The sequence below is a fragment of the Ambystoma mexicanum genome, chromosome 7q (assembly GCF_040938575.1).
Source record: "Ambystoma mexicanum isolate Mex_15411 chromosome 7q, UKY_AmexF1_1, whole genome shotgun sequence".
Taxonomy (NCBI): domain Eukaryota; kingdom Metazoa; phylum Chordata; class Amphibia; order Caudata; family Ambystomatidae; genus Ambystoma; species Ambystoma mexicanum.
The window spans coordinates 1028828435-1028852833 of NC_090941.1; the positions used below are offsets into that span (position 1 = coordinate 1028828435).

Genomic DNA, 24399 nt, shown 5'->3' on the forward strand with positions numbered 1-24399 from the left:
GATGAGGAAGGGGATCAGCTGAATGTTGCAACTCCCCCCACTGGCCCCCTGCATTCCCCACTCCCATCCCCATGCAGCCTGCCCGACACCAGCATGCATGGCCTGTCTCCGGATCACTCATGGCCTACAACTCCCAGCCCCACCCCAACTGTGCCCGAGGAGCATAGTATTTTGCGAACCCCTCAAAGATCCACCACAGCCCCAAACACCCAAGAGGGGATCCAGGACATTCAAAGGCGCCAGCAGGAGCTCACTGGCCTCTTGACACAGCACATAACTGAATGTGGGAGTGTAAGGGACGACATCCGGGAATGTGCTGCATCCTTGAAGTCAGCTATAGAGACATCCTCAAAGGACATATGGGCTGAATTGGCCACAGTGCGGCACGTACTCTCTGAGATGGTGGCAGCAATGCAGGACATGCGTCCACCAGAGTTATCCAAGCAACCAAGTACATCTTCAGCTGCTAGTTCAACCAGGACCAGCCCCGTACGCAGGTCTTGCAGGAACCTGCGCCGATCGGACAGGGGGGCACCTGATGCTGGAAGAGGGGGAGGTCAGTAGGCACAGCCTTGCATACTGGTGCCATGTGGACCACTGGTGCATTCTACTGCACACCATGTGTGGGGGAGTTGAGGAGGGAGGGGGAGAGGGTGTGTGGGGGAGTTGAGGGGGGAGAGGGTGTGTGGGGGAGTTGAGGGGGAGGGGGCGAGGGTGTGTGGGGGAGTCGAGGGGGGATGGGGAGAGGGTGTGTGGGTTGGAGGGCTTGTTTACTTTGTTATGCTTCTTCAATACACATTTTGGTTACTCATAATTCACATGTGTGGACATTGCTTATTGCGTAAGTGTGCTTTATTGATTAACAGTCTACAGTGTCCATGTCCCTGACACACCCAGTGCCCCGAATGCCATCTCCATGTAACACCCCCGTCCATGTGTGCTAGAAACATTGGTTGATCAGAGTCTGACGCATGTCACGTCCCTCCTGTGCATCGCTGCCTCCCTGAGGTGCTGCCCCATCCCCACCCTCCTCATCCTCATCGTCAGGTGGTTGCAGTTCAGCGTCAGGGGGCAGGGGCACATTCCGTCTGATGCACATATTGTGTAGCATGACACATGCCATGACGATCTTTGCCACCTTCTCATGGCGGTAAAGGAGTGCCCCACCAGACCTGCTGAGGCAGCGAAACCGTGTCTTCAAGAGGCCAAATGTCTGCTCAATCACCACACGTGTATGTGTATGTGCACAATTATAGTCCTCCTCGTGCCTGTTCTGTGGGTTCCGGACTGGGGTAAGGAGCCACCTCTTCAAGGGATAGCCTGCATCACCTGCATGTGGACAACAATGTATGTGTAAGTCATCACATCATATGGGACCTCAATGAATGACACCTTAGCATGCATTTATTTTTTGATTACAACCACATTCACATGCATGAATGGAGACACACGATGTGACTGCTATGTGTGTATTACTCTTGTGGACTGGTGTGCGTGCCATCAACTAGTGTGTGCAGGGGGGTCCAGTTCCTTGTGAGTGCTCATGCACTGTGTCAGTCCACGGCCGTTGTTTCTATGATCGGGCTGTTGTCCTGTAATGTGTGTACTTTCATCCTGGCTCCGTTGATGTCTATGCAGAACAAATGGTGACTTGCAATTCAGTAGGACCGCTGTGTCAGTGTAGTGGTGTATTGATGTATTTCACCCTCATGTGACTCCTTTGTACGTTGTAATGGGGGACTGTCCTTTCAGTTGATGGTATTTGGTGCTGTGTGTTGGCCATAGTAATTGCTTATAGCTGCATTGTGTTGAGGGGGATACGGTCTGATTTGATACAGTGCACATGCAGATGGCTATGGAATGGTTGTGACACTGCATCATTTACACGGTAGTGCTGCTCACATCTTGCATTATGGGGTCAGGTGTCAGGTCCGGGCTGCTTTGGGGTATGAACATGGTCCATTCCATCAGGCACTCGCCCGCCAGGTGAGGCATGCATCTCTACCCCCCCGCCCCATCTCAGCCAGGTGAGGTATGCATCTCTACCTCCATCTCAGCCAGGTGAGTTATGCATCTCTACCCCCATCTCAGCCAGGTGAGGTATGCATCTCTACACCCCCCCATCTCAGCCAGGTGAGGTATGCATCTCTACCCCCTCATCTCAGCCAGGTGAGGTATGCATCTCTACCCCCCCATCTCAGCCAGGTGAGATATGCATCTCTACCCCCATCTCAGCCAGGTGAGATATGCATCTCTACCCCCCAACTCAGCCAGGTGAGATATGCATCTCTACAGCCGCCGCCCACATCTCAGCCAGGTGAGGTATGCATCTCTAGCCCCCCATCTCAGCCATGTGAGGTATGCATCTCTACACCCCCCCATCTCAGCTAGGAGAGGTATGCATCTCTACCCAATCACCTACCCACATCACATTTCCATGGGCCTAACATGCGACTCACCGAGAAGCCAGGATCTCTGCCCTGCATGTCGCTCCATGTAGCGTGGTATCGTGGAGTTCCGCAGGACCATTGAATCATGGGTTGATCTGGGGAATCTGGCACAACAATGTGTGATGATCTTGTTTGAGTCACATACCATTTGCACGTTGATTGAGTGGTACAGCTTACGGTTGCGGTACGCTACCTCCATGGCATGTGGGACCACCAATTCCACATGGGTGCAGTCGATGGCGCCAATGCAACCAGGGATGCCGTCCAGTGAATGGAAACCGACTTTGGTGTTTGAGATCTCCTGGGCAGACCGTGGTAAGGCGATGTGGTCATCTGTGTGCTTGAGGAGGGCATCAAGCACTTGATTCAGCGTACGTGAGAATAATGGTTGTGAAATGCCATGCATGTGCCCCACTGTGTGCTGGTAGGTGCCTGTGGCCAGGAAGTGGAGCACAGACACTACCTTCAGTAGGGGTGGGATGGCGGTGCGTGTTTCAATCAGGCTGACACTGTCATGCATCATGTCCACAATGGTGGTGATGGTGTCCCGGTCCAGACGGTGCAGGGTGTGGATCTGCTCAGGGGTTAGGTTGAATGGACTGGCTCTGATGCGTGGAATTGGGGGCTGCCTGCGTGGTGCCACTGGCTGCACTGGTGGGGCATGCTGGGCCTGCCTCACCCTCCTTCTCCTCCTGCGTCTCCTCTGTGCTGCCTGTTGTTGTTGTAGTAGCACTTCCACTGCAATCAAGTCCTCCAGCCCCTGCATTGCTAGTAGTATTGGAATCATTGTGGAGTGTGACTGGGTGTGGGAAGGGGTGGGGTGTGCTCCGTTTCTGCTGGCCCAGTCTGTATTGCCTCCACCTGTGCTGATTGTGTGCACCTGTGGCAGTTGGGAACACTGCACATGGCCGTTTATGGGTGGTCCGCGATGCCGATATTTGCACCATGGCAGTAAGGTACTTTACGGCCTTCACTAGGGCGTTAATTGCATGTCCGCGTGACTCGTAATGTTCCCCTGTTTGCGCCATGCTGGTATTTGCAGCATGGGTGGTCGCGTGCCCGCGCACTTGGTGCTTTTAGTGGCACCGTTAATTACGGTGCCGCTAATAGCGCTTTATCAGGTCATAATCGGCCAGAGCGGCAAGCGATGCCGGTAATCCTTTACCAGCATCGTTATTCACTTACCGCCCGGGTCGTAATGAGGCCCCATGTATATTGTCGATGGACTGGTTTCAATGAAATTGCACTTTTACATATAAAATATAGGTTGTCGATGCTTTGGCATTCGACTGTTTGTATTCGTTGCTTTAGCATGTCAACCGTTTTTTTTTTCCACGGGAATGAAAGCGCTGGCTTTGATCGGCATTTGCTGTTTGTCAGGGGATTTTGGCTTTTGCCTCCTGATCGGGGCAAAAGCCAGAATTCCTGATTGTCCAAGAAATCCCACCCACTGTATCTAACAGCTCCGACCCCCCCTCTCAGAGGGTACAGACAACAGCCATCTAAAAATTACCCGCGGTCATAGCTGCATAAATTTCCTTGCAGAACGATGCCGAATGCCACTGATAGGTTCTCCATAGGCAGGACCATACGATACCGATACATAAAAGGCGAAGTGAGGATTCCTCAAAGTTGCCCACAAAGCGGGCTGCCGCTGCACTTTCGGTTGGCCTAAAGGGGTCAATATGGCTGCAGGAAGGCAAAGAGAAGCAGGCTGACAGTGAAAACAGGGGATTGGATGAGAGACACCACCTGCTGCTGTATTCTGAAATCCTCCCTCGATAAGAAAATGAAAACAACCATACATGCTTAGAATAAGGGAATAGATTTAAAAAAAAAAAAGTATTACTCCCTTTGTGTACTAATGTGCAAATTCTACGCACTCGATCAATTTTGTGCCATTATGACTTTAAACATAAATAAATGAAAACACACTTGCTATAGGTATCACTCAGAGCATTCCAGGGTTTAGTCTGATCAATTACTCTGGTCGGTGATCTGTTGGACCCTTTTGCTTTTAGCTCCTTGAATTATTCTACTCCCAAATGTACATATGGTGGCACCAAGGTCAACGTTATTGATGTATGTATTCATCCATTTGATTGCAGGACTTGAAAGTCTCTATTAAGGTAAAATTAAGGTAAAATGTTGGATTTCAGAATTATTCCTGGCATGTCTATTCGGGGGGAGGAACCAAGGTATATGTTATTGATGCATACATTCATCCATTAGTGGGCGGAGAATTGACAGCATTAAGGGGTTGATTGTGACAGATGTCTGTGTTTCTTTTTTCTTGTGGTAGGCTGGTAAGATGCTGAAGATACCAGTGCTGAAGTTCCTCCTGCACTCGGCCTCCTACCTCTGGTTCCTCATCTTCCTTTTGGCCGAGTCTCTGGTCATGGAGAGCCGGCATGATATCTACGCTGGCAGGAATCAGACTATCTGGCAGAACTCCTTTCACATGATCTGGGTGGCAGGTGAGTCTCACGCTGGTCATCTGTCTGTTTCGCGCCACCCCAACCTTCCTGTCCATCATATCCTAGCTCCTCCTACCTTTCCCTTCACTACCCTCCCTTCTGATAGGCCAGCGGGGAGCCAGTGGCCAGGGGCATCTTCACCTGGGTGTAAGAGTGTACATGCATTTGAGGCTGAATTCAATACAGCAGGCCACTTTCATTCAATCCCGTGCAATCAGACACACACACAAAGGAAGCCTGCTATTTTGGCCTGTGTAAGTAAAGAATACAGGAAGAGCAGCTTCTTTTTTATACTGCAGACAGTGTTGGAGTCAACATTGGGAAATGTAGCAAACGCTGGATCTTTGGTTTGAGCGGGCAGTGCAAACCAAACTCTGCTTCTAATCACTGCCATCCCTGGGAACGGGAGTGAGAATGGCAACAACAGGAAGGTGGGGCGGGTTATAAACTACGCCCTAAAGCAGCACAACACTTGAGGGGAGAGGATGGGGTCTTGAGGTCACCTGCCATTGATTTGGCGCCCCTACATGCAGACTTCTGAAAGAAGGAATGTAGGGGACTGTGGTGAAAGAACTCCCTTGAAAATGTAAAGGTGCCTAGAATGCCAGAATCAAAATGCAAACATCTGCCTATTCTTACCCTGAGAGCCTTTCCAGCAATGAAATCACCTGGGAGGCTTCGGGATGGAGGCAAGGCCTTTTCAGTTCTGGTTTCTAAATGCTGGAACTCACCAATCATTCTCCCCCTCCCCAGTTTGTTTCCTCACTCTGCTCACCATCACTCTTTGGGGCGACAGTTTCCTTTGGCAGAATTCGGTAATGCAACCTAAACATATCACAGAGATACTCAACAGGCAGGAAATATAATAGAACTACCTTGACATGGCGAGAGGGTTCATTTCGAGGTGCTGGGTCACTGAATGCAGGATAGGGACTGGTTCCTTCAGTGTCTTTGGTGATGTGTTCTTCAAGCATGGTGATCACTTGAAGAGTTATTTCTGTTGAGGTTAAACTTTCATTTTGCTTCCCTGTACATTATGCATTAAATCTATGAAATTTGAAACTGTAAGAGACCATTTTCTTTGTTTCTAAATTCTAAATTTACAAATAACTTTTGTTTTTGAATGATTGAATTATGATTGACCATGAGTGGCCAGGATTCGGCACATAAGGATGATGCAGGTTGAGCCAGCAGAGGTTTCAGGTGATATGATATGGCATTTATAACGCACCTATACACAAGTGTTTCAAGGCGCCGAGGCAAGGGAGGGGGGAACAGAGGGAAGACAAGACAGCGATCTTATTGTGCCAGGTGACATTGAGATCGCGCAAGTGCAGGGGATGGGGTAAGGGGAGACGTGCGTGGGGAATGGGGCAGGGAGCAGTGCAGTGTACAAGATACCCGCAAAAAAATAGATAAAATAAATAAGACAATAAATAAATAAAAGTGCGGCCAGCTGGTGGCAGGTGCTGCCAGATGGTGGCAGTGCAAGGGTAATGGCAGACATCGGGTGTCAAGTGCTGGCAGGGGGCTGTAGGGATACAGAACCAGTCCCTGAGTGCAGGGTTTCCAGGGGGCAGTGCAGGTATGCAACTGACGTGGGCGGGGGGTGGGGTCTGGGCCCGAGATCAGAGGGTAACCAGGTAAACCAGTGCAGTTTCAGTTTCAACAGGAGATCAGCAAGGGAGCAGAGGCATGAAAGCAGAAGCAAAGAGGAAGGTCTTGAGGTGCTTCCGGAACTGGAGATGGTTCTTCTCAAGTTTCAGAGAGGCAGGGAGGCTTTTCCAGAGGGAGGTGCCAGCAGGGGAGAGAGACCTACCAGCAACTCGTTGCTTGGAGAAGCGACTGACCCTGAGGCAGTTGGAAGCGGATGAGCGAGGAGCTCGAGAAGGAAGATATTTAGGAAGAGAGAGTTGAAGGTATTGAGGCCCCAAGCTTCAGAATGTCTTGTGGACAATGCAGTGGGTTTTGATCTTAATCCTCGCTGCCACTGCGAGACAGTGCAGAGATTTCAGTCCTGGAGAGATACAATCCCTGGGCTTGAGGCCAAGGACAAGCCTCGCAGTCCTGTTCTGGATGAGCAGAGGGCGGAGAGTAGAAGCAGGCAGATTTAGAAAGAGGCTGTTGCATTAGTCCAGCCTAGAAAGAACCAGAGCTCAGCAAACACTGAGCTCCTGGGGGACGGAGAGGAAAGGAAGAATACCTCTGAGGAGGTGCTGCTGGTAGTGTGCCATTTTAGGGACGTCAGAGATGTGAGGAGAGAAGGAGAGTGTTGAGTCGAAGATGACCCCGAGGTTTTTAGCCTCACAAGTGAGAGCAGGAAGAGGGCCAAGGTACATGTCCTTTCAGGGTTGTTGTGTGAATTGACTCACTTGGCCAAAGAGTCAGTGCAAGGAATACGTAAACTAATAATAAAATACAAAAATATTTATCACCATATTTATTAGCTTGTATATGGATGCCTCAGCCAGACACTATTTGAGGCCACCTCGTCATCTATCTGGTTATCTAGTATTGAGTTATTGGGCAGTCTCAATTCACAAGCCTGCTCTTATTGCAGGATATTTCGGGTTGCGCTGGGTAAAGTCGTTGATTTTATATTACAACATGCATTGTGAATTATTTGTACACATCCACACTCAGACTGAAATGCTGCTGCCAAGGAAGGCATCAAAACTAGAACACCTAAGAAAAGCTCACATCAATCTCTAAGGTGACTGGGATGTAGCATGGTTGCTCTCGCCGCCCTCCCTTCACTCCCGAGGATTACCCTCCTGATTGACACAATCCCGCACAACCGTGACAGCTGTAGGCGCCATGAAAATAGGGAAATGGTCACTGTTGCTTCTTACAAATGTAACTTAACATATCAGAAAATAACGTAATAAGTGCACAAACATCCAGAATAGGAATATATGACACACCCAGAGGATGTTTAGGTTAGCCTCCGCGTAACAAAGTCTCCACAGGGAGACTTTATTCTGAAATAAAGTCTCCTGAGAAGAATTTATTCTGAAATGGAATCTCCCCCTGTCAAATACTCCTCCCCATGCCAAGAAATTAATTTCCACCCATTTAAATTCCTCCACCATCTGTCATTTTTAAAAACCAAATCTGTACACTTCCAAGGAGGTTGTTGGAAAAGTCCAGTCAGGAAAGGAAAGTCTTTGTTTTGAAATATTGTAGAGCACTCCCCTTGAAGGGGAGACTCTGTAACAGAATAAACTCTCCCACTTGATGGGGAGACTCTCTAGCAGAATAAACTCTCAAGGCTCAAGGGCTAGACTATGTATCAGAATAAACTCTCCTCCTTGAAAGGTTAACCCTGTAGAAAAATAAATTCTTCCCCTTTATGGGGAGACTCTGTAGCAAAATAAACTCTCCCCCTTGAAGGGGAGACTACATAGCAGAATAAACTCTCCCCCTAGAAGGGGAGACTATGTAGCAGAATAAACACTCATGTGAGAGAGTCTATCAGAATAACCTCTCTCCCTTGAAGGGGGGCTCTGTATCAGAATAAACTATCCAAACTTGATGGGGAGACTCTGTAGCAGAATAAACTCATGGGGGAGAGTCGGTATCAGAATAAACTTACCACCTTGAAGGGGAGACATGGTATCCACTTCCCTGTAACTCCTTTTCCCCATCCTACCACGTAGGATACCTTAAAGCTCAGCCCCCCCACCCTTTTCCGACATGAACACTTTCTCATGGACAGTTCATCATAAGCGACAACGTACTAACACCAGAGAGCCGTATACAAGACATGTCTCAACACAAGGGTCAGGCAGAGCCAGGCAATTACTGATAATTACACACACCTGACTTCCATCACACTTACCCACATGGATAAAAGGCAGAGCATGAAAGCACATTCTGAGCAAGGCAAAACGCACGAGGAAGCAGCAATTCCGAGATGGCAGTTTAAACCGAGGAGAAAGGCGGCAAGACCAGAGAGGGCAGCAAGGAGGGAACTACCTTTGACCTTTTCAGAGAAGAACCACGACTTTCAAGAGGCCTCGAGGAAAAGAAACATAAGACTGGGAATTGCAGTTGAAGAACAGTGCAGAGTGTGTCGAAGGGACACAAGGCCCTCCAGCATTGATAGCCAAGGCTCGGAGGAGCGATTGCTGCTGTGGTACTGTCCTTGGCACCGACAGCAAAGCAACAGCAGTGAATTCAGCATAGCCGGTAAGTCGGAGAGATTGATAGCAGACCAGACTGTGCTACGCTCAAGGTTGCAAGCGGCAACATTGCTTGAAGAAAGATGAGTCGTATATGATTGAACTTTATGAAACCAAAATATATACCAGATACAGAGTGGTCCGGCACCTCATGGGTCCTCACTCGAAAGTCTCTGTTTGGTATCCAACTGAGTGTGTGAGTATTATTGAACTGTGAAATCGAAGTGGTCCTGGAGCGGGTCAAGCTAAATCCTGTGCACGTTCGAAAGCCTTCAATTGTCTATGAACTGAAATTGGTCTGAGGCCGGCTGAGGGAAACTAATTGCATAAAAGAGGATTTGAACCCAGAAGAGGGGGATCCGGAGTGAACCGTGAGCCACCCGAGAAGATATTGATGTCACAAACGTGAACCCAACTGAGGGATGCCTACGAACTGAAATTGGTCTGAGCCCGGCTGAGGGAGACTAATTGTATAAACGGGGATCTGATCCCAGAAGAGGGGGATCTGGGTGAACCGTGAGTCACCAGAAAGGATATTGCTGTGACAAATGTGAACCCGACTGAGGGATGCCTACGAACTAAAATTGGTCTGAGCCCAGAAGAGGGGGATCTGGGTGGACCGTGAGTCACCAGAGAGGATATTGCTGTGACAAATGTGAACCTGACTAAGGGATGCCTACAAACTAAAATTGGTCTGAGCCCGGCTGAGGGAGGCTAATTGTATAAAAAAAGGATCTGAGCCCATCTGGTGGTGATCCAGGGTGAAGATTGAATCGTCCGACTTGAATATTTGGAAAGAAACTTTTTCTATTGTTTTTGGTACATCAGGCCCTCTAAATCAAGAGACTTTGAACGTAAGAGACTTGGACACAGAAGGTCCTGATGTTGGTAAAAGGAACTGTGTCCTCGTGCCGAAGAAGCCAAAGAGTGTGCTATGCTCGAGTGAACCGCCTTGTCCTGTGCTAAAAATGTGGCTTATCATTTTGTGAACACTACTTTCTTTTTCGTAAACATTACCCCACACAATTTGTAATTTAGCGGTAAGGATTGGCAATAGGTGTTTTTAGTATAGGCCCATTTTATTTGACGAGACTCCACTAGGACTGTATTATTATTATTTGATGGTCGTAACTTGCTCCCATCTTAGATTTAGGTTTAGATAGGCATTTTTAACAACCTTGATAAAGTTCAATAAACACCCTTGAACTGTAGTCACTTGTGTCTGTCTTACTTTGATACCATGCCTTCCTTACAGAACGCATGGGTATATTTCTATTTGTTGATACCTAACAACCTACAAATCTATATTTCAGTAAGTCATGCATTAGGATTTTCCCTGGCCCGACTTTTTATAATTTGCACCTTCTCAATTGGCGACCCACTTTTTTCAAAGAATAGTCTATTTTATGACGACTAAGTTACAGAACATCATCACGAGGGCTGAAATCTGTGCTACAAGATAACATTTCACAAGATATGTGTGCCTCAAGCATATCAAACTAGGCCAGAGTTTGGACTTCTTTCTGAGCCAGTGATGCTTGCTGTCGCCATCATTAAAAGATGGATAGGCAGTCTGTAGTGATTTCGCCCTTCGGTGAGTCATTTTTGGATCTTGTAAGTACAGCTTATGATAGTGCTGAAGCGAATGTTAGTTATTTGTCATAGCTAGATAATAGAAGATCAAAAGGTTGCCTGACCATTCTACTAACTCGAATAAGAGGACAGAGCTGAAAGAATGTGTAGAAGAATGTAATGTAATAATAAACGGAATGTAGAATTCACACTAAAATGCACTAAGACTAAGATAGAATATTTAGATTGTGAGACCAAAATTTACTGTACATTAATTTTCAGTGTTAGCATCCAACAGCTCAGTCTCCAATAGTTAAATGTTCAACATACCACATGGAGGGGCTTTAGGGGCAGAGTGCAATGTGCAATGGTTGTAAAGTTAAAGATTATGATAAAGATGTACATAGGATTATTGGGAAGCAAAGGGGGGAGTTGAAAGATGACCTGCTATTTTCCCAGGTTAAATTCAATACAATTCTGCAAACTACAATGCTAAAAGATGAATAAAATAAGGAGCAAGACAAACGCAGATTAGACTTGTTACAACATATTTCAATCAAGCCCTCAAAATCACTTCAGTGTGTACTAAATGCTGGCACGTGTTAGAGGGGCAATGAAGACCTCAAACAAGTTATTGGAGAAAACCTTGTATTGTCTAAAGAAGGTTATCCAGTTTGAGACACACTGACATTGGGTCTATTGGAGGGGAATACTCGTAACACGAATCAGTTACCTCTTAAACTGAAAATGTTCTTCAACTGCAGTAGATGGAATTGGTGCAAATGAGCGGAACAAAGTTACAGTGTCAAGATAGTAGAATTAAACACACAGTATGATACTTCATTAACTGTAGTACAATATGTTTTGTAAATGTGTTTATTTGTCATTGCGGTGTGTAGTATGTGGGCAGCTTGACTAGAAAACTTTGAATAAGAATAATTGAACACGTATGGGAAGTTAAACAACCTCAAAACAAATCTGAGGTCTTCATCATTTTTGAGGCTGATGATTAGGGAATAATGGAAGAGATAATGATGCAGCACTGAAATTGAGGAACATTGCTGGAACACAGCTAGATCATGGATGTGCGAAACAGTGCTTTGTCATTTTGTCGCTGAGGACGCACCTTGCTACTAGGTATCCAAAGGTGCTGGCCCTGGGATGTCTATTTGAGCAAGTGTGGTCTGGTAAGAGGTCATTATGCCCTATTCCCCTATTTTTGTAGAGTATTTTGAAGGTTCTTGGAAGAAGCTAATGGCCAATTGGCTATTTATGAATCATACTTCTAGTTCTTTAGAGTGTGAAGTAGTTGTTTTGATGGTGTTTTTTGGGCCAGACAGGTTAGATCCGTAACCGTAGCCCTGGTCATAGCTTCTGGTTTTTGTGTGGTAGTGGGTGGCCGCAGGGGTTGTTGTGTTTGGAAACGTGTGGTTGATTGGAATAGCATGTTTTATTGGGGTTCTAATCTGACTCATGGTTCTTCATTCGCAAATATATGGCAGAGGAAAATGCATCTATAAGAGTTCTGTCTTTACAATATTTGTTTGTTGTTAGACAAAGGCTTTATGCCTAAATGGCCCTATATGTTATATTTTATTTTGGTGTGTCCCAGCAGCAGAGAGGATCCACTTAATCTGCACCGGGCTTGGTAGAACAGTGAACAATGTGTGGCCAATGTTATGGCTTAAGGAATTCCTCTGTGCACAGGGGAGTCTGAAACCTGAAAAAAAAAATTATTTGGCGTGTGGGAAGTTAAGGAGGGAAATGTCTGATAAGATATTGCCAATCCCTGCGATACTCTCACCCATAGCAAATTCTCTTCCCTCTCTGCCCTAGTCTCCACCTGCCTAGAAGCCCTCCAAAAACAGAAAAAAGGCCCCCGACTATCAGGTAGGAGACAGGGTCTGGCTGGCCGCCAAATTTGTACCCATTAAAGGAACCCGGACCTTTCAACCCAGGTACTTAGGGCCTTACACCATCAAAGCAATTATTAAACTGGCGGCCGTCAAACTGGATTTACCAGCTAACCTACAAATCCATCCAGTATTCCACGTGTCCCTTCTAAAAACAATGCAACCTGGTACACGGATTGAAACACCACCAAAACCCATACTTATTGACAGGGAACCAGAATTCGAAGTCAGAAGCGTCTTGGATTCCAAGTACTCAAGGGGCAAGCTTTACTATCTAGTTGATCGGAAAGGATTTGGACCCCAAGATAGGTCCTGGGAACCTTGTGGGAACATTCATGCACCACGTCTAATCAAAATTTCCCAACTAAGCCTGGGCCGGACAAAAGGAACACCTTCAGAGGGGCCTTGGGGGGGAGTGCTGTCACGACCCGTATAAAAAAAAAACCCTGGCCAGCCCATGGGCCAGGAGGGGCCTTGGATCGGGTCTCTAACAAACTCAGGCATCCTTTGCTGCAGCCCTCTTGGGGCCAGGCTCATACTTCGTGAGGACTTGTGTTTTGGGACTACTTTGTTTCCAGTGCCAGCCAACATGGAGGCACCCACATAGCTTGGTTCCCTTGGAACCAAGCTATGCGGTATAGTGTTTTGGGTGTGGTAGCCTAGGAACTACTTTACCTGGACTACTTTTCTGAAGCTATTTAAACCACACCCGACTTGAATGACACGCTTCACGTTACTTTGCAATCCTGCAACGTGACGCTCATCGTGTTCAGCTGTACCTGCGAACCTCCGAAGGACAGCATCTGAAAAACAAAAGGACATCGTTAATAGCAGCAGCTCACCTGTAATTCCATCGCTAGCTGCCCTCAGCTCCTGCAAACAGCATCCAAGGATCAGCGGGCCTCCCGGACTGTCGAATCTGCAAAAAGGGAGAAACAGGACATTAGACATTTTACAATTCTGCCGGAAGCTTACCTCACAAGTCACCCATCGACCAGCATCGCCTTGGGACTTCTTGCTCCGGATGAGCACTGCAATCTACGGGAACAAAAAGGCAACAGATTAGCAAAGGCAAGGCATCATAGCGCTGCGCATAGCGCCTACTTACCGCATCAAGGCGCTCTCGATGCACCATCATTTACTGGCGAGTCCCAACTCAGCCAACGTTCCACAGTGAACTTCTGCACACCTAAGGAAAGAGAAAAGACATTATTTAAACCAAAGAAAGGCATACTAGCACAACCGTAATAAGACCTACCTGAAAAACTCAAAAGGGCCGGCATCAGTGAAGTAACTAGATTGCACTCGCCCACGAAGGACAATGCGCCCCTGCCAAGAAGGCAGGACGGAGAGCATGCCAAAACCCATAACAAGGTGAGGAAAGGTCTGGGGGGCTGCGGGCATACGGGGTGTTGGGAGGCTCTTGCCCCAGTTGCCCAGTCTTGAATATTGCCCACCTGTATTCCAGGCAGAACTTCTCCGCTGATCATACCTGGGAGCCACTGAGAAGGATACCAGAGTCCCCACAGCTGGGTGGCGTCCCCGTGGATACCAAGTGAGCGTAACAGAACACGAAGACGGACAAACTAACCTACCTGGGCACCATGGAAACATCAGAATGAGACCAATTGGCCCAATTGTTAGGAGAACTTTGTGCCGAGGTTCATTCAGCCCGACAGGAGACTAACGCTCTCCGGAGAGACTTATTGGTGACTGAAGAGCGTACCGAAGATATCAGCAGGCAAGTCTTGCAATCACAAGCGGGTCAGACGCCTCTACCTGGGAACAACCCACCGATGCAAAATCCTACCATGTCATCCACTGTCTCTACTCCGGTACAAGTTGTGTTACCAGGTACAGTTCCTTTGGCACCACCGCAGGGGTTTGCTGGTGATCCACGAAAATACGCAGCTTTCATGAATCAGTGTCACCTTCATTTTCTTTGCAGGCCGTGAGCATTCCCAAATGACCAAGCCCGGGTAGCCTTTGTTTTATCATACCTGAGTGGCAGCGCCGCAGATTGGCCGGTACCATTGGTGTCCCATGATGATCCTTTATTACATGACTTTGGTGGATTTCAGAGGGAAATGGAAACACTCTTTGCTCGCCATACTCGAGAACAAGCTGTGGACAATGAACTTCTTTCCCTCTGACAGGGGAATCAGGATTTGTTGACGTACATCGCTACTTTCAACCGATTGGTTGCTGAAGCTAGGTGGCCTGAAAACAAAAGACATTCTAGCTCACGTGGTTAATCCTCCTAGAGATTGTTCTGAATTCATAGACTTGGTTGTGCAACTGGACCACCGGTTGCAAGACCGAAAAGCAGACTGTTCTAAAATGGACCCTCGGCCAGTGTACGTTCGACCTAGAGACAGTGTAACTCGAGTGCAAGAAAATACTGTGGAACCCATGCAAATCGGAGGGGTACGACCCCCACTAACAAAACAAGAGCGAGATAAAAGGAGACAACAACAACTATGTCTTTATTGCGGAAAGTCAGGGCATTTCCTGAAGGACTGCCCAGTGAAACCTCCGAGGAAGATCGCTGGGGCCACGGAAAAAGATGAAGAGAAGGAGTGTCAGTCGGGAAACTACCCAGCTTGACAAATGTAGAGGTCAGTTTGTCGAGTGAGAGAAAAGAGCCACCGACCTCACACTTTGCAATACCGGTGATCTTAATTAATAACCAACGATCGTCAAGAATGCATGCCATTGAAGCATACATCGACAGCGGAGCAGTTGGGAATTATATAGATCAGGACCTGGCTGCATAGATGGGGCTTCCCCTGTGTTCCAAGCCGACTACAGACAAGGTAACCACGGTGGATGGGACAGAAATCGCTTCCGGACCCGTAACCCAGCGCACAGCCGAGATAACCTTGCTGTGCCAGGACAGACATCGGGAACTTATTTCATTCGATCTCATCAAGGCACCTCAATTCCGGCTCATACTGGGGATGCCATGGTTAGTCGCTCACAACCCTATGATTGACTGGCGGGCAAGAAAATGAACCTTCCCCAACGACTGCTCCCCAGCCTGTTATTACCAAGAACAGAAACCTGCTTTCAGTATCTCCACGACTCCTGAAGTGGCAACCCTGTGAGTGACTAATACCTTGCCTAAGGAATACCACGATTTCCAGGATGTATTCCAGAAGGACCAAGCAAACACGCTGCCGCCACACAGGTCCTATGACTGCCAGATCGAACTTGTTCCCAGTGCTCAAGTTCCTTGCGGCAGAATCTATGCTCTCACGGAACCCGAGAACCTTCATCTGAAGTCTTACTTAGACCAGTACCTCGCAAATGGATTCATCCATCCATCTAAGTCCCCTGCAGCTAGTCCTTTGTTCTTCGTACCGAAAAAAGAAGGGGATTTAAGAACCTGTATTGACTCCCGCGCATTAAACCAAATCACTGTGAAGAACCGTTACCCCTTGCCGCTCTTCCTTGAAATGCTGGACAAGGTCAAACCTGCCCAAATTTACACCAAACTGGACCTTTGAGGAGCATACCACCTTGTGTGGGTCAAATGCGGTGACGAATGGAAAACTGCTTTGTGCACCAAATATGGTTTGTACGAATATAGAGTCATGCCCTTTCGGTTATGCAATGCTCCTGCAGCATTTCAGTATTTCATGAATAACGTCTTGGGAGAGTTAATTGATGTCTGCGCCCTAGTTTACATAGATGATATCTTAGTGTACTCAACTTCAAAACAGGATCATATCAAGCACGTCCGTTCAGTCCTCTCCAAGCTCCGGGAACATCGTTTATATGCAAAGCTGGAGAAGTGTTTCTTTCATGTCACCAAAGTTGAGTTTCTGGGTTTTATTCTTACTCCAGGAGGCATCAGAATGGACCTGCATAAAGTAGACACCGTTTTGAAAGGACCATCACCAACGTCAGTAAAAGGGGTACAGAGCATGTTGGGCTTTGCAAACTTCTATCGCCGGTTCATACCAGACTTCTCACAAGTCGTACACCCGATCACTGTATTGCTACAAAAAAATAACAAAGAATTTGCCTGGACCGAAGAAGCAGAAAAAGCTTTTCAGGAACTCAAGAAAAGGTTCACCTCTGCGCCAATCCTGCGACATCCTTGCCCCGATATTCCTTATATCGTGGAAACAGACGCTTCAAGAATAGCGATGGGAGCTGTCCTCTCACAAAGAGATCCAGAAACAGGCCAGCTACATCCAGTGGCCTTTTGGTCGAAAAAATGATCTCCTCCGGAGATGAATTATGCCATCACGGACAAAGAACTCTTGGCGATCAAATCCGCCTTTAAGGCCTGGCGGCACTACCTTCTGGGGGCCAGACACACCATTACAGTTATCACGGACCACCGAAACCTGCAATACCTTAAAACAGCTAAAGCCCAGTCTTCACGTCAATTGCGGTCGGCCCTTTTCTTCGCCGAATACGACTATGTCATCACTTTTCGACCAGGGGTCAAGAATGGAAAAGCTGACGCACTCTCTCGTACAGGCACTGATGACTTGGTATATACGACCCCAGACTCAGTCCCCATTATACCGGAAGACAAACTCTTGGGCCTCACTACGGCCTTAACCCAAGTAGAACTGAGAGATAATATTCAACGAACCATGAACCCAGATGCCTTCCTCGCATGACAAGCGCAAGGAGAACAATATTCCATTGAAGATCACTTACCCTTTTTTAAGGATCTTGTGTATATACCCACCAAGGACTTACAACAACAAATCGTTTCAGGTTATCACGATTCCCTGATCGAAGGGCACCATGGAATCACCAAGACTCTAGCCAAGGTAAAACAGAACTTCTGGTGGCCTGCCTGGCGTAAGGATGTCATCCAATATATTCAGTCCTGCGGAGTCTGTGCACAAAATAAGTCGCAAAAACAAAAACCATCCGGTCTTCTCCAACCTTTGGACATTCCTCCCACTCCATGGTACACTCTTTCCCTCGACATCATCACTGACCTACCTCCCAGCCAAGGGTTTAACACCATCCTCGTAGTCGTGGACTTATTCTCAAAAATTGCACATTTTATTCCACTCAAAGGCCTCCCTGACGCATCTACGCTAGCCAAAGTGCTCCTGGATGGTATTGTCAAACTACATGGCTTTCCATCAGTCCTGATCTCCGACCGAGGTAGTCAGTTCATCTCCAACTTCTGGAGAAAGTGTTGCACAATGGCGCAAATTGACATCCGGCTATGAACTAGCCTTCATCGTCAAACAGACGGTCAAACCGAGAAGACCAACCAGACCCTCGAACAATACCTACGGTGCATGTTGCACCAGGAACTATGAGACTGGAAAGATTTACTTTGGATAGCCGGGTACGCATATAATAATTCCTTGCATTCAAGTACTGGACAAACACCCTTTTATACCCTTTATGGTAGACATCCAAGCACCTCAGAACTGGATCTCCCAACCAATTTGGAAATGCCAGCAGTAAAAACTCTTCACACCAACATCACTCAAGCTTTCAAAAGGGCCAAAGAACCTCTTACTCATGCCAAAGAAAAACAAAAGCAATTTGCCGCCCAACACCGGAAAAAGGCCCCTGACTATCAGGTAGGAGACAGGGTCTGGCTGGCTGCCAAATTTGTACCCATTAAAGGAACCCGGACCTTTCAACCCAGGTACTTAGCGCCTTACACCATCAAAGCAATTATTAATCTGGCGGCCGTCAAACTGGATTTACCAGCTAACCTACAAATCCATTCAGTATTCCACGTGTCCTTTCTAAAAACGATGCAGCCTGGTACACGTATTGAAACACCACCAAAACCCATACTTATTGACGGGGAACCAGAATTCGAAGTCAGAAGCATCTTGGATTCCAAGTACTCAAGGGGCAAGCTTTACTATCTAGTTGATTGGAAAGGATTTGGACCCCAAGATAGGTCCTGGGAACCTTGTGGGAACATTCATGCACCACGTCTAATCAAAATTTCCCAACTAAGCCTGGGCCGGACAAAAGGAACACCTTCAGAGGGGCGTTGTGGGGGAGTGCTGTCACGACCCGTATCAAAAAAAAACCCTGGCCAGCCCATGGGCCAGGGGGGGCCTTGGATCGGGTCTCTAACAAACTCAGGCATCCTTTGCTGAAGCCCTCTTGGCGCCAGGCTCATACTTCGTGAGGACTTGTGTTTTGGGACTACTTTGTTTCCAGTGCCAGCCAACATGGAGGCACCCACATAGCTTGGTTCCCTTAGACATTATTTAAACCAAAGAAAGGCATACAAGCACAACCATAATAAGACCTACCTGAAAGACTCAAAAGGGCCGGCATCAGTGAAGTAACTAGATCGCACTCGCCCACGAAGGACAACGCGCCCCTGCCAAGAAGGCAGGACGGACAGCACGCCAAAACCCATAACAAGGTGAGGAAAGGTCCGGGGGGGCTGCGGGCATACGGGGTATTGGGAGGCTCTTGCCCCAGTTGCCCAGTCTTGAACATTGCCCACCTGTATTCCAGGCAGAACCTCTCCGCTGATCATACCTGGGAGCCGCTGAGAAGGATACCAGAGTCCCCACAGCTGGATGGCGTCCCCGTGGATACCAGGTGAGCGTAACAATGAACTGAAGAATGGTCCTCATTGGTGAATGGGTGAAGGGGTGCTTTAGGGGATTATGCATGGCTAGTTTGGAGAGAGGCAGTTTATAAATGTTCATTCTGTACTTTGGGATCTCAGTGTTCAACCTTATACCAGCTTCGCAGCTTGACATTGAACTTCATTTTCACCCACCATATGTTATCCTATGAGTAGATTATCCAAGTTTATTTATTTATTTTTGCATTTGTAAAGTGCACAAAAACCCACAGGCATTGAGGCGCTGGTTAGAGGGAGTGGGGGGGCATGGGGAGGGAGGGGATGCAGGTGCAGTAAATCTCATATCACAATGTCGTTACATAGCCATGGATATTGTCAAAGTAGGTAGTCTGAGGTATTATACTTAAATCTACAAAGAAATGGTTACTGAAAAAGAATGGTCTTTAGTTGTTTGCGGAAGGGCCACTCAGACAGTTCAGCTCGTAATTGGGGGCGGGATTGTTCCAGAGGCGGGCAGCGATAACTGGACAGCTGGAGCCTCCAGCTCTTGTATGTTTGACACGTGGTCTGGTCAGCTTGTGACTGTAGAAAGATCTTGTAGGTTAAGAAGAGGTGTACTTGTTAATTCTTTGTGAGAGGTAGGAAGGAGTCTTGTTAGAGAGACAGCAGTGAGTAATTGAGAGAATTGTGAAGTCAATGTGCTCTTTGACTGGGAGCCAGTGAGCCGCTTTTCTGAAAGCAGTGACGTGATCGAGTTTAGAGAGGTCCAGGGCTGCACAGATGGCATTGTTCTGGATAGTCTGAAGTTTGCAAAGATTCCTATCCGTAGTGCCAGCTAACAGGGAGTTGCAGTAGTCGAGTTGGGATCCAATAGTGGCTCGTGAGATGGTTAGGGGGTCATGCGCGGAGAGGAGGTGTTTGGTGGCATTAAGGAGTTTGGTGGTGTGTGCTGCAGATCACGCTTTGGCATTGACATGTCAGGTCATGGTCAGGGTTGAGTCTAGGTATGCACCAAGTGTTTTGACGTTAGAGGAAACAGGGATGGTGCAGGTATCAATGGAGAAGGCGTGACAGGCTGGGTCCAGTTTGGCTAGATGGGATGGAGGGCCAACAATCTAGAATTCTGTCTTATCATTTAGACAGAGTTGATGGGCCGCCATACAAGCTTGGATGATATCGTAGATGAAATGAATACTGTTGGAATCTTGACTATGGTTCCCTGAGAGGGGGGATACGGATCTAGGTATCATCGGCATAGTTTGTGAAGGAAATACCCAGGGAGTCAAGGTGATCGAAGAGGAATTTAGTGTAAATGTTGTATAGGGTTGGGGAGAAGCAGGAGCCTTGTTTGACCCCACAAGGGACAGGAGTTGGGTTGGTTGCTGCCTTACCTGCGTAGACGCGGGCAGATCTCTCTGCGAGGAAGGAGGAGATCCAGTCGAGTACTGGAGGGGCAAAGTCGGCTCTTGCTAGCTCCGGTGAGGATGGTGGATTGTTTGGTCTTGATTTTTTCTTGAAGGGAGACAATTTTGTTTGTTAGGGCATCTTGGATGTTTTGACACCAGGTGTCATCCTTCGAGAAGTTAGTGGTCGGGACAGACAGGGTTTCAAGTTCTCATAGGATGGAGAATAGTTCACAGGAGTGGGATTGGGCATTGTTGATTCTGTTAGAAGTGCAGCTGCTTTGGCAGTTAGGATGGCTTGTTTTATAGACCTTGGAGAAGCTAAGGAGGTTATCTTTATTGGAAGCAGATGGAGATTTATGCCAGCTATTTTTGAGGGTGCGTTTTGTTGTTCTTATGACCTAGAGATCCAAGGTGAACCAGGAGTTTATGCGTGTGATGGGTTTGGCCTTGCAGGCTTTAAGTGGTGCAATGGTGTCAATCGCTGCAAGGATAGCAGAGTTGTAGGTGTTGACCAAATTGGTAGGGTCAGAGGGTGGAGAGGCTAGGGTGAGGGTGGGGTTGGCCATGAGGATGGGGAGGAGTTGTTCTTTGGTAAGGTTACGGGAGCATCTAATGAGTGAAGGTGGTAGGGTGCGGACCTCGGGGGCGATAGATGACATGAATGGCTAGGGTGGACGTGGGCGAAATAATGAGCCTAATGCTGAGTAGGTCACAAGAGGAAGGAGCGCTGGATGGAAGGGTGTTGATGGATTCGGTGTCTTTATGGATGAGAGCAACTCCCCCACCTTTGTGAAGGAGACAATCGCAGCGGAGGATGGAGTAGCCTGTGGGAATGGCGACAGCAGGACCAGCAGGCGCGTTTACCCAGGTTTCAGTAATGACAAGGATGCCAAGGTTGTTATTGGTAATGAGGTCACAAACATCAGTGGCATGAGAGACGATGGAACATGCATTGATGAGGGAACATGAGAGAGCTTGTTTAGGGGGGGTGAGGTCAGAGGTAAGAATAGACAGGGGAGAGCTGTTGGCTCTTAGTGTGGGGAGGTGGTGCGTGTTTGAAGGTGTGAGAGGTGATGTGTGATGCTTGGTGGGTAGGTGAGAGGTGCGGAGGGTGCAACAGTGCGCAGGGCTTGTTTTAGGAGTCTTGATTTCCCAGTGCAGGGGAGGGAGGCAATGGAACGCTGGATAGGTGGTGTCACTGGTGTTTGTATATTTTGGAGATGGTGTGTGGTGAGCAGAGAGGGCAGTCTACGTTTGGAAAAGTTTTAGTCTTTGTGGGAGCATACAGGACACTAGAATGTGAGGTAGCAAACGGTGGAGAGGGGAGAAAAAGTGAGGGTGGGGATGGGCCATGACTTGGTGTCCAGGGGGGAGTATGACACGCAGGGAGGGGTGTTTGGGGTTCACCAGGACCATCTTGCCTTCTGCTTTCAAGTGGGTGAGTAGCTCGGTGAGGTGGTTGATGGTTTTTAGTGCGGGAGGGAGAGCAGGGATGTGGATGTGGGCCTCTGAGATCAAGTTGGGCCATATTTGGGCTAGGAGTGACAAATAATTTACGGGTGTTGGGAGCCATTGGAGGGGTGGACTGTGGTTGTTTTGTGAACCCAGGTTTGGAAGTTGGGTTGCGGTCCATGGCAGTAGGCAGCTGGAGTGGAACAGGCACTGAGTGCAGCATCTGCAATGCAGAAGGTGCGCGCAGTTAGCGGGTGGGCTCTACGGGAGGTTTATTGAAGGAAGTGGGGGAGCCAGGAGCATGGGGTTGAAGTCTCTGTGCGGCCTTAAGGCTGACTGATTGTATGCTTGAGAGTGGGGGCAGGTTGCAGCGGGTGATGTTGTCAGATGCATTGGAGGGGACGGTTGTGGTTACATGGGTGGGATTGGGAAGCATATTACCTTTAGCAGAGTCAGGGGTCCCCAGTGTAGTGCAAACTGTGAGATATCGGTTGTTTGGATCAAGAGGCATGAGTTGACGCTGAGCAGGGAGTCCAACAGGTGCAGGCCTGTGGTCAGGATGAGCAGGCGACAAGCAGGCTATGGCCGGACAGGGCCAGACAAGTAAGTAAGAAGGCCTTGCAATGGGGCCTTTGGAGGGGGCCGGTATCGCCTGCCGGCTTCCCAGGGTTGGGCCATTCATTGCGGGATGCGTCCAATCTGCATCTAGCTTGTACCCAGGTTGGGTCAGGCAGTTAGGGTGTAGGACATCATCAGGCAAGGTGGCGGCAGTCATGTTAGCAGGGAGCTGGTGTATGAATGCATACAACAGTTATGACCCGGCTGTCATTGCTCTGCGGATGCTCGAATTTGTGTTTTCCGTGTTAGATGGCATCACAGGGCAATTTTGCTGTGACAAATATTTGTCTCCTCCCCCCTTACTTGTTATTCCCCTCTCCCCCTCCGGCACTATCTGAAATGTCATCAGGCTTAATACGATAGTCGCTTGTTTTGTTCCTCTCCCTACTCTCTCCTCCCTTGTCCCTCACCTCGTGTAATTCTCCAGCTCTACCAGAAATGTCATCAGGCCTAGTACGGTAGTTGCCTGTCTGTTCCCATTTCCTTCCTATTTGTGTCTTAGCACTTGGACTATCTGAAATGTCACTAGGCCGAGTACGATAATTAATTTCACATTCTTGTTGTTCATGACCTGTAAGAATGTTTTGTATTTTCCCTTGTTCCCTCCCTTGTCGTGAAGTGCTTTGAAACACATTGTGTATAGGCGCTATATAAATAAACTATGATATCATATCAGGATGGAATGAAGGTAAAATTCTTCGAGGTGTCAACATCAGTTTTCAGCTACGGACAAGAGGGTGCTGCAGGAGTGCCTGGGGTGGTCTGAACTCAAATCTGGGTATTACACTTCTAAATAAAATGTCTTCCGAATAGAACAGAACACGGGAAAATGTGTATGTATTAATGATTGTATTTGTGTTTGAAATATAATGAAAGCGCATATACCAGTACATTTACTAACCTTATCATGTGATGAATTACAAAGTAAAGTGCAAATGTAAAGGAGATTCCTCCATGGGATTTCTGTTTCTCACACGTTTCTCTCCCTATTCCGCCCTCTTAGGTTTCTTCTGGTTTGAGTGTAAAGAGGTCTGGATCGAGGGCTTACGAAGTTACTTCCTGGACTGGTGGAACTTCCTAGACATGGTCATCATCAGCATGTACCTGGCTTCCTTCTCGCTCAGAGTCCTGGTCGCCGTAAGGGGGTACCTTATCTGCCTGGATCTTCCAGACTCTGCCGAGTGCTACTACCTGACCAAAACAGGTGGGATCTCCTCTTAACTCCTTATATAATGCAGGCCCAGCTCGCTGGCATTAATCATCGTGATCCAGCGTGCTCGCTGGCATAGTCGTCGTGATCCAGAAAGAAATGTCTTCCCAGATCAGGACAAAAATACATTTGCAGCGCTCTATAAAAATCAGTACATAGCAAAAGAGAAATAAGGAAAATAGTGTTGCAACATCAATCTACCCACCTTCCCTTGCCATATTCTCTCCCATTTCTATTATATCCACTTCTTCACTTCTCCTTCACCTTTCACTCCCCAGTCACCTTCCATCAGCTCCCTCTGACCACCTTTCCCATTTACTGCCACTCACACCTTCCCCAAAAACACCCACTATGTCTTTCTTGGCCTGGCTGGGGAGAACCAAGGGTAATGCTTCCTCCTCCTCTGCGAGGACTGAGTAGCGAGGCCCCCAGTCGTCGTTTCACCTCAGACGGTGGGCACTCAACAATGCCACCCTGAACACTGTGGCTACTCCCAGCAGGCTCCGAAGGAGGTGATTGTCATCCCGCCATCTCGTTGTAAAAGACAGCCCCCCACTTCAG

The 24399-nt window shown here is 47.9% G+C and overlaps 1 protein-coding gene across 1 annotated transcript in view; it reads left to right on the forward strand.

Moving 5' to 3' along the window:
* LOC138528107 (short transient receptor potential channel 2-like) overlaps positions 1-24399 on the forward strand; it is a 236174-nt gene that overhangs the window by 142740 nt on the left and 69035 nt on the right. The window contains exons 5-6 of the mRNA XM_069639559.1: positions 4753-4927; positions 23632-23832. Of these exons, the coding sequence (XP_069495660.1) occupies positions 4753-4927; positions 23632-23832 (376 nt within the window). The remainder of the gene's footprint in view (positions 1-4752; positions 4928-23631; positions 23833-24399) is intronic.